The 10354-nt window shown below is 38.7% G+C and overlaps 1 protein-coding gene across 1 annotated transcript in view; it reads left to right on the top strand.

The window, feature by feature from the left end:
* Window positions 1–246: 246 nt before the first annotated feature.
* FMN2 (formin 2) overlaps window positions 247–10354 on the top strand; it is a 164368-nt gene continuing 154260 nt past the window's right edge. Inside the window, exon 1 of the mRNA XM_059835781.1 lies at window positions 247–1813. Within this exon, the coding sequence (XP_059691764.1) occupies window positions 247–1813 (1567 nt within the window). The remainder of the gene's footprint in view (window positions 1814–10354) is intronic.

The following is a 10354-nucleotide window of genomic DNA, read 5'->3' as shown; positions in this document are numbered from 1 at the left end:
GAAGGAGCTGTCTGCAGCTCTCAGTGCTGTACTGAGCATGTCCCAGCGGAGCCCAGTGCAAGCAGCACATTATGCAAAAAGGCAGCTCTAGCAGATGGGAGAGAGGCACAGCAAGCATTTGCTTCACTTGCATCACCACTGCTTGAAAACAAACCTGGATCTCTAGAGGGGATCTCACCGGCAGGCCAAAGGAATGAAATCCGGGAGCATGGCTTGATTGCTGAAGCTGTTGCACTGCGCAAAATCATGGGGAATCAGGATGGGAAGCTAAAGAAAATTACAGGTGATGTGCTTGAAGGAGGAGAGGATGCCTCTGGGCCCAAGGATACAGATGGCACAAAGAAGGTATCGGGAAGCAGAAGGGGACTGGGGAAACATGCAAAAGGAAGTGAATCCGGTAAGAAGAAGGGTAAGTCGGACTCGAGGGCCTCAGTGTTTTCAAATTTGAGGATCAGAAAAAATCTGTCCAAGGCTAAAGATGGGAATAGTAGTTCACGGGAGGATGTTTTGGAAAGCCAGGCCTTGCAGGCTGGAGAGCTGGACAGTACTCATTCAACTGTAAACAAAACTCCAGATATAAGCATCTCTGCGGATGAAGGGGGTCTCTCAGACACAGATGTGGAACATTTTGAAATCCGAAATGAAACTGTCCCAGCTGCTGCGGAGACACAGGATGGACAAAGGACCAGCTCTGGCTCTGATACGGATATATACAGTTTCCATTCAGCCACTGAACAAGAGGATTTGCTTTCTGATATCCAGCAAGCTATTAGACTGCAGCAGCAGCAGCAGGGGGCAATTAACATTGGAACTGAGGATCTTGTCACCAAAACAATGGGCCGACACATGGCTAATTCGCAAGCAGCCCCCTTAGATTTTGAACGGTTTCTTTCAGTAACTACCACTGACAAAGAGAGGAGCCCAGACACTGAGGACGCTTTTCCAGCGATATCTGAAATTGCGGAAAACATTCCCATCTCCTGTGCAACTGAACATGAACTGAAAGACATGGTAAATGGCACAGGCTCTCCTGGTAACGGCTTATTTGAAACACAAGAACGTAAGCTATTGATTGAGGAACAGGAACAGCTCGTTGCTGGAGTGGATGCTGTAGCTAGTGAACTAGAAGATGATTTAAACAGAACTGCAGTAGAAAACGGGTCTCGGACACACAGCTCCACACAACCTTTTCCAAACTCGGTAGCAGATGCTGAGACTAAAATTGCTGAAGTGCAGGCTGTTGATTTGCAGGACTCAGTAACTGAGGATGGTATTTCAGATGCAGGCCGTGATCATGCTGCTGAGACTCAGGAAGGGAAACACACTCTGTCAGCCAGTCAAGAGGACCTGCATAATGGTTTATCCGCGGAAATGAAAAATGTCATTTTGTCCTCTGAGGCTACAGCAGGCAGTCCGATGCTTGCTTCCCGATGCTTTAAGCCCTATTTAATTAATCCTTGTTACATCAAAACCACAACTAGGCAACTGAGTTCTCCCAATCATTCACCATCTCCCTCCCCATCCCAGAGCCCGCTTTTTACAAGGAGGCAGGAGTCCTTCCACAAAAAAGACAAAGTCTCAATCAAGAAGCAGAGGTCTGCTAGTTTGGCAGGTTTATTTAGTCGTTCCGCAGACTGGACAGAAGAGGTATCTAATCACAAATGTGAGATAACACAGAAGGTGGGCTCTGCGGGCTACTTGGAGCACAAGGGGTTTAGAGAGAAATTTCAAGCAGAAAGAGTGCCTTTGACTCATTCAAGAAAGTCCTCAGGGGTGCAGGCTTCTACAGAGACATTTCCTAATGTCTTTTCAGGTGAGTGACATGTATTAAGGTTTTTTTTCCAGAGAGTCTTTGAAAAGATATTTAAAATACTTGAATTCAATCCTTTGCATGTACTATTGTCTTTACTTGTGCTGGCAGTTTTAAAATCAAAGGCCTGATCTTATAAACACAGCCACATTTCATTAACAAGAATAGCCTCTCTATTCAGTGCCAGCCTGGCAGTACTGCCAGTAAAGGAAGTGCATAACTCTTTGAAGTTTTTCTTTCTGCTTTTCTCCTTTGTCTAAATCCTGCAGGAAAATGCTGGATGCCTTAAATTATTCTTGTTGAAAAATGCTAAGAGCTGCACTGTTGTAGGCAGACCAGCTTTCTGCATAAATAGATCTTTCAGATACAAAGCTTTCTGTAACTGGGATCCTATTTGGGATTTTCCTGTGCTAGGCACTGTTCTGATGTACTGTAAATATTCAGAGCTGCACCTGCTATTAGACTGAGGCAGTGATGAGGATTTGCTTAGTACAGAAAGGAAAAAGCCATGCAAGCACAGATAGACAGCACTACAGAAAGGAACCAATTTCCCCTTCAGAAGGGGAAAAGAGGAGGAGAAAAAAATGTTAATGACTTGAAAAGGCAGCATAAAATGGAGAAGTGAAGGAAAACTGTGGCCAGTACAATTTGGTAGCTGTGGCAGGCTGCTGCTTAGGCTACATAAGGCGATTAACTCGGGAAAGCATTCTTTTACCCTGCCTGTTAGGCAGCTTGCATCCTCTCAGAAAGGCATAGGAATATAGAGTTTACAGATGAAATAGTGTGAATAGATGGTTATATTTTCCTGCACTTTGAGATGTTTTTTCCCCTTTCTCTTCCCCCTATCTGAAGTTTCTATATAAAGCTAATGTATTCACAAATAGAGAAGGCCTCTGCCACATAGGAGGTATGTATACAGAGGAAACTCAGCAACATATTCCATTTATTTTTTCCTTAAGAAAACTGTAGAACTAAGAGAATACAGAGAATATGCCCTACAAGCATCCATTACAAGGTTAAAACAGTTGACTATATAATCAGGTTTGTTTTGAATGGAAGTCTGTTCTAGATGCATAAGCACTGTAACCACATACGTACCAGAGCAATCTGCAAAAAATGCAGTGAGAATTTTTTTGTGCTTTTCTGAAAACTAAACAAAATAGTATGATTTATGAAGGGAGCAATGACATGATTTAAAAATCACATGTAAGAAAACAGTTAAGTTATCAACAACTGTTTTGCCTAAAAAGACTATCTTGTTTTATACTATAGATTTTAAAAATTATATAGTGTGTAATCATTTGCATTCATAGTTGCTTTCTTTGTGCACATTCTACTCTGCTTGACATCACAGTAATACTGGTGAATGAACCTGTCTGAAAACAGAAATTAAAATTGGTGGCATTTTTGCACAGCAGCCAACTCTAGGAGTTTGAAAAACTCAGGTAAAGCGTTAACAGTATTTTCCAGATTGAAATCACAAGAATACTTTTCTTCTTCAGTAGTCTTGAAGAGAAATCCCTAATTTCAGTCTTGAAAATTGGAACTCAAGTTTTTAGCTCAAAAAAGCCAGCCCCCTCTGAAGTGAGCTGAATCTTATTTGTTTTAAAGCCCTTCCACCTATTTTCTTAATTTCAGACTTTCCTATCTAAAATTGTAAAATTTGAGGTGATCACTGCTTTCAGAATTATTACATACAAAAAGCACATTTTTTTGCTATCAACATTTGACAGCTTATAAACAACTAAGAGAGCAAAGCTTTAAATTGCATAATCCATAATTGGACTTTATGGTGGTGCTATGATGAAAATAAATTTTATGTGGCAAACTTCAAGAACATGGAATTGCTTTTTAGAGACCTGTTTTCCAAGAAACAGACTTCCTCACAAGGTTTTGATTTATTTATTAATAATTTTTGGTTTATTGTGTTTTCCCACCAACACTTGAGACTGTTATTGTGAAGGGACCAATGTCCAATGCAACAGTAGTTCTGTCTCTTATGGAAATTACAGTGACCCTCATTTGCATGTACATATCAGCTGTCTTTACAGGCAGGGGACAATTATACCTTTCAGTTCATGCAGAAAAGCTTGAAATGAGGGAACTGGAAGTGACATGATAACACTTCATCTGGTTTTGATCATTCTTATTTTTAAAAATATATTTACAAGCTGAAAATTGTCAAGAATTTAAAAATAACAACTAGTGTACCAGAAAAAGGGAAATTAAACTTAACATTAGTATTCCCACAGACTGGCTGTTATTGCTGTAAGAGCAGAAAAGCCTCTTTATTTAAACCAGTCTGCACAGCAACGATTACAGAAATAATTTCTTCGTAGTTTGCATACTGCTTTTAAAAAATGTATTTTAATTGCATGCATCAGATGCATCAATTCGGGGATTACCTTCAGGCTTTTAGAAATAACATTCCTTATTGTGGCTCATTTCTGTCTTTTAAAAAAAATCAGCTTGTTGCCTAGAGCATTAAAACCCCTCTTGCTGTGCAGTGACTGCAGTGTTCTTCTGCATTTCTAGCCAGAATCAAGTGAAATATTCTACAACACTTCAGTCATCGATTTTAATGACAGCAGGTTCTATGCAGATGACTGGCCTACTTTTGTGCTACGTTGTGGTTTGGCTGTGCGTCATTTCGTTTTCACAATGATGCATATGAACTGTTTAAGGTTGGTTTAATGTAAAATGTAGATGGAAGCCAACAACTGGAATGGTAGAGGCTTTGCATATTTTAATTGTGCTTTATATAAGAAATAAGTAAAGTACGCTATTTCAAATGTGATACATGGGCTAAGAATGTGGTGTGGACAAATTTATGGGCATTTTGTAATTCAGGCATTGGATCTATTTCTTTTATGATGAGGACAGCTGTATTTGAAATTGCAGTGACAGTAATTACAAGTTCTAGATTACCTGATGCACAGTGGAGCCATGGCTTTTAGGCTGGGGTCCCAGGAGGACAAGAGCTGAACCTGAATGAATAGGGTTGGCTCTCTCATTTTGGTATGTGGCAATGAATGATTTGCGCTAACATTAAGAGAGTATCTTGGTGGGAAAATGAAATTAATATTTCCAGACATTAACATAACTGAAACAGAAGAGCTAATAGATTAATGCTGGAATAAACTTCTTTTTATTAAATCAATTTGAGGTGCAGTGATTGCAGAGGAGCTAGTAAGGGTGTCTGTTACATTAACTGAACGTAAGAGTCCCATCAGCTGCCCCACATGGTAATTAAACTCGATGCAGACAAACACTTGCCCTTTCTAATCTCTGTTTAGCTGGCTGTAACACACTTGCTGCATGAATCTTTTTCAAACAGATCATTTATCTTTAAATTTCTCTTCAGAGATTTGTATTTGTCCTGTTCTAGCTGTAAACAGGAGACAAACAAACAAAAAATCCTGGTTACTGTAAAACAAAACCTGAAGTCAGTCCTGTGCTTGTGTGCTAATGGCCACTTTCTGATTTCCATGGAGTGCTGGCCTGCTTCTCACAAAGGCCACTTTATCTCACTGTCCTAATGTCATCTGCACCCACTTGCAGTTCCAGTGCACTGTTGCAAGCATATACAAAGATCTTAGTATAGATAATTATGTGAAAACTTGAAAAAACAGTACGGAAGTTTGTTTCTGAGACATAAAGTAGATCTTTTTAGATACTTTTTCAAGGTTTTTTTTTCATTCTGATTCATGTGATGATGCACACAATACAGATTTGTATCTGTTGGCATCCTGGGGAGACTATTTATCATGCAACTGTTATTTAAGACTTCTTATGGTTTACTGTTTCACTGATGATGTTTGTTAGCGGGAATACAAAAGTTTCTTTTAAAAGATGGTGGGGCAGTACAGCCTCTAACTAAGGGAGCTGCCTAACAGCAACCCTTCATGTGATACGGGATCATGTGCTATGCTGGGTGCTGCTAGTAAGCATCTGAAGGGAAAGATTCTCCTCTTTTTGCCTAGTAAACCCAAATCTGGAGGGAGAGGAGGAAGAAAAAAATAAAGGGCTGCAATACTGCACTCCAACTACAGTAAAATGTCTTTGAAAATGGGCTGCAGTATGTTATTGAAAGACGACTGAGTGCTGATAAGTTGCTTTAAAGTTACTGTGCCAGCACTACAATATGGGAGTTGGAGCAACATGAGTAATGTCACTGAAATGCAGTGCTGCCACAAGGTTGTTTTGATGGGGTCTCATGATTAATGCTTTGATCTTTATCTAGAACTTCATTGGGAGTAGCAGGTTTTGGTCATGGGGTTGGGTGGCTGCATCTCTTGGGCAACTTCTTTCTGAGCAGCAGCCCTGTTCTGAGGTCTAACTGGCAGCCCGACTTGCGTCTGGAGTAGAAATATGTTGTCTTGGATGCCTGCTGGTCTCTTTTGGGGTGCAAACGGGGAAAGGAAAAGGGACAGTTTATAGCTGGAGGTCCATGGAGTTCTGCTTGGATCTGAGACGTAGTACCGGTGTAATATCCATCACACACGGGATCTGGCTAGAACTGGTCATTAAAGGACATTGCGTGCTTCAGTGATTTTGTTTCTGTGAAAGAGCAGTGGATTATTCCAGTGGGAATAGTTATATGGATTTTAAGTTTGAATATATTTCTTCGATCAAATTGTGCTTTATTTTTTTTTAAATATTTATAAATTACTTAATAGCTCGGGGGGGTGGTTTGTCCAGGTTTTTTGGGGTTTTTTTGGTTTTTTTGGGGTTTTTTTTTGACTGTGTGTAGGCCTCTTCTTTGCAGAAAACCTTCTATTCCTTGAAGCAGGCCTCACCTTTTTCTCCATGCTGTGGTGTCTAAAGAAAAATAAACTTGGAACTGAAAAGCATCTCTAGGAATATTTTAGGCTGCCTGCCTATGTGAGGGATCAAGTTCTAATGTGAATCATGATGATAGAAAACACAAAAATACTAAGTGGCCAAGGTATTTTTGTTTGTGCTGTAGTTTAACCAAGCTCAGGATATGTCTAAATGTATTTCTTAAAAAACTACTGCCAAAATTTGAACTTACATAAGGAATGGTGGTGATGAAGCATATATGTGTAGGTGTTTCTGTGACTGTGGCTTTGATTATTTTTAGATACATCTAAAAGCATCATTCTGTAGTGGCTAGGTGGAATACAACAGTTTACAGAAACTTACTTTTATGCATACAATTTATCTTTTTGGGGGATGGGGTGAGTTGATATAAGGGGAACAGGGCAGAAGCAATGAGAAGTTGTGAAAGGAAGGCAAGGCAAGGGAAGGATGTGAGGACTTTACTTTGTGTCACCTCATTCGTCCCTCTTTGTATGATAATAAAAGGTCAGATGCATTTCATTAAGTGCTTTAGAAAAGGCAGTGAGGTGGGTTTAGGAGCTGTGTCACACTATTATTTCCTTAAGCAGCAGCAACTTCCTGCATTTCTACATTGCAGTTCATGTAAAGGAAGTTAGGGACAACGATGTAGTGTGTTACCTTGAGTACAAAATGACTGTTCTTCATTTTATTTCCATATTGCTGCTGTCCAGAATAAGTTTCCTTCACATCGATGGAAATAGCAAGGCTTTCTGACCATGAATAGGAAGTAGGTTATGTTTTCTGATGCAAAACTTTGCTTTATTCTCAAATAAATACAGAACATGACTTCTTTCATCTCTAGATGCATAGATGATAGAAACCATTAAGTCAGTTAGCAGTTTTGCAACAGTAAGAAGCAATGGTTATTAGATTGTGTGTATAAACAACATCACAGCTGTAAAAGTAAATTCTAATATACATAAAATTAAATGGAAATATATAAATACAGAAGTACAAAATTGCTTGAGAATTTAATCTTTTTGGTGTCTTGACGTATGCAGCTAAATAATGGCAGGAAAGCCTAGTCACAAACGAGGTGTATCATTAAGACATTCTTATCTGTCAGGAAAAGTATGAATTGTTTGGTCTCAGAATTTACGTGAAATTTACGAGGAGCGACAGAGCTCTGAACATGATGTGAATTTGAATCAGGAGGAAACATAGATAACTTTACTGTGGAACTAACTACAGGAGGCAGCTTTCATTCTAGAGTCTATTTGATGCCGAGATTTGACTCGGATGTCCCTTGAAGACACATGATAAGTAGTATGTACCAGGGGAAAAATAACTCATATCCTTTCCTCTTCCTTGCACTAACAAGGAAAAAAAAAATCACTGTACAAAAGAAGTCAATGCTGCAGTAACACTATAATTAACTACATTAACATCTGCTAACAGCCATCAAAGAAAAGGTGGTTTTCATTAAAAAAAGAAGAAAAAAAGAACAAAAAATATTGCCTTCATAATAGAGGGTGTGTATCTAAACACTTTTTTTGTCATGCAAAGAATGAAGACAATACAGTATGCTGAGAAATAGTTGAGGGAAATATTTGATTACATCAATGAAAGAACATGAAGGTCCAATTACAGCAAGGGAGACATGCTTAGGTTTTATTCAGATGAAGTCTAGAAAAATGTATGCACAAATATATAGGTGTGCATGTATATATTTTTCTTTTTCATGGAATGTGGTTCTAACTTTCTGCTTTTCCCCTTTCTTCATCTTACCAGTTTTTGTTTATGGATACAAAGAAGAAAAGCTTTTGTTCATTGTGATAAATATTAAAAAGTCAGCAGTTATTAAAGTTGGAGGAGATTGTCAGACCTTGGGTGCACGGGTCCTGGAGAGGAAAGAAAGCTAAGGCACGCTGGGGCTTTAATGAGTAGGTTGAAAGAAATTAATTATTTGTGTCCCACTTCAGAGGGCTTGCTAGTTCCGTTTAGTTGTGTTTTGTGACCTGTGGCTGCTTGAGCAAATATTTGGATTTACTTCTAAGGTAGAGATGGGCCAGACTGCATTAAATGTCAAATGAAACATAGAACCATTCGGAATAAAGAAGTTTTACAAAATTGGGCTGTAAAGAACAGTGTGTATCAGTTTGGACTGACAAAAGACACTGTTCGTAACAGCTGCCCAAAAAGACATCAGAGGAGCTTCTTACTTTAAAGAGCTAGACGGAAAGAGTTGTGGCTTTCCAGCAGTCTGTGAGAACCTGGCACAGCATACCACCTTCACATTGCAAATCACCACGGAAACTAAAAGGGTAAAGATGGGCAGAATTAAATGCTTGCTGAGAGGAACCTAAGCACCTGGAAAACACAATATGAAAATTGCCAAAGATGCATATGGTGCCTTAAAAATTCAGTAGACAGACATGTATAGATTCTCTTTTATCATAAACCACTATAAGTAGGAAAGCATTAGCAATTACTTCTGTAATCTGCAATAATACTGCAGTAGAACCTGAAGAGAAATCAAGGTGAAAGGAGACATGCTCTATAATGTTGTGGGAGGGTGCATCTTGTTTATATTTTTAGAGAGGTATTTTATACTGTGTACCACTGCTGTATCATAGTTGGGGAATTGTTTGATATTTAAAAACTTAATCTTCTGAAGGATATTTAGTGACATATAAGATACATTCTTACATTTCACTATATATATGATACATATAGTGAAAGGTGAGGATAAAAGCATAGTTTAATACTTTGTCTCAGCTTATCCTGTATGCCATATATCAGAAAATTCAGTGTGGGGGAAAGGTGTAAAATCTTGTGATTTTGTGAAAGAAAATTTCAAGGAGCTTAATGCTCAAGTTAGGGAGACAGAATACTTAAAAGACTTGCTAATCTGCAGGAATTCTGAAAGCACTGTCACAGACCATCACAAACATTTTAATATAGTTTGACACTCTGGTGATAGCAAAGTTAGAATATCTGCTTTTTAGAAAAAGTGTTATACTGTTGTTATCGCGAATGATCCAGGCAATTTTAGTCATATTATTTTGACTGCAGCAACAAGTAAGGCTTTGAAACTAATCTTGAAGGAGGAAATGATGAGATATAATTAGTTATTGGGTATATTATAAAAGGGTAAAGCGAAATGGAACAAAAAGCAGCATGGTTTTAGCAAAGATCAGTAACGCTGCATTGATAGCTTTTTATGTATAGCTGCTTTCTAGACAAAGCAGAGTGGTAGGAAGGAATTCATCTGGGTTTCCATACAAATTAGCAATACTGCAAATCACTTATCTGAAGAAGAAAATTACTGGTGGCTTTGATAAGGGACACCATCATGTTACTTCTCTTCCAAAATGAAGCTGTTCCTCTTTGGTGGTTTACTTCTACCTAGTGTTGTGATAGGCTTGGTCAGGCTGTCGAAGTTTATTGCATAATTAATGCAAAAGTGGAGCTGGGTCCTAACCTTTGTCCTGAGCTTAGTGTTTGCAGGACTCAACTTTTTCATCACCAAGTGAAATTTTCAGTAAACTTTTGTCTTTCTGTATTATAATATAAATCTCAAAATTAGGAACTGGGCTGGCATCATGAATTTATTCATCAAGACCAAGGTTTACATTAATCAGTTTTTGACCTGACTGCTTCAGCATTTTCCAGCATGATTTGTGCAAGTATGGCACATGTTTAAGTAATCTTCTAACAGACCATTGGGGATGTGCGGAA

Source organism: Gavia stellata, chromosome 2 (assembly GCF_030936135.1).
Source record: "Gavia stellata isolate bGavSte3 chromosome 2, bGavSte3.hap2, whole genome shotgun sequence".
NCBI classification, from domain to species: Eukaryota; Metazoa; Chordata; class Aves; order Gaviiformes; family Gaviidae; genus Gavia; species Gavia stellata.
This window is presented reverse-complemented; position numbering and strand designations above follow the sequence as displayed.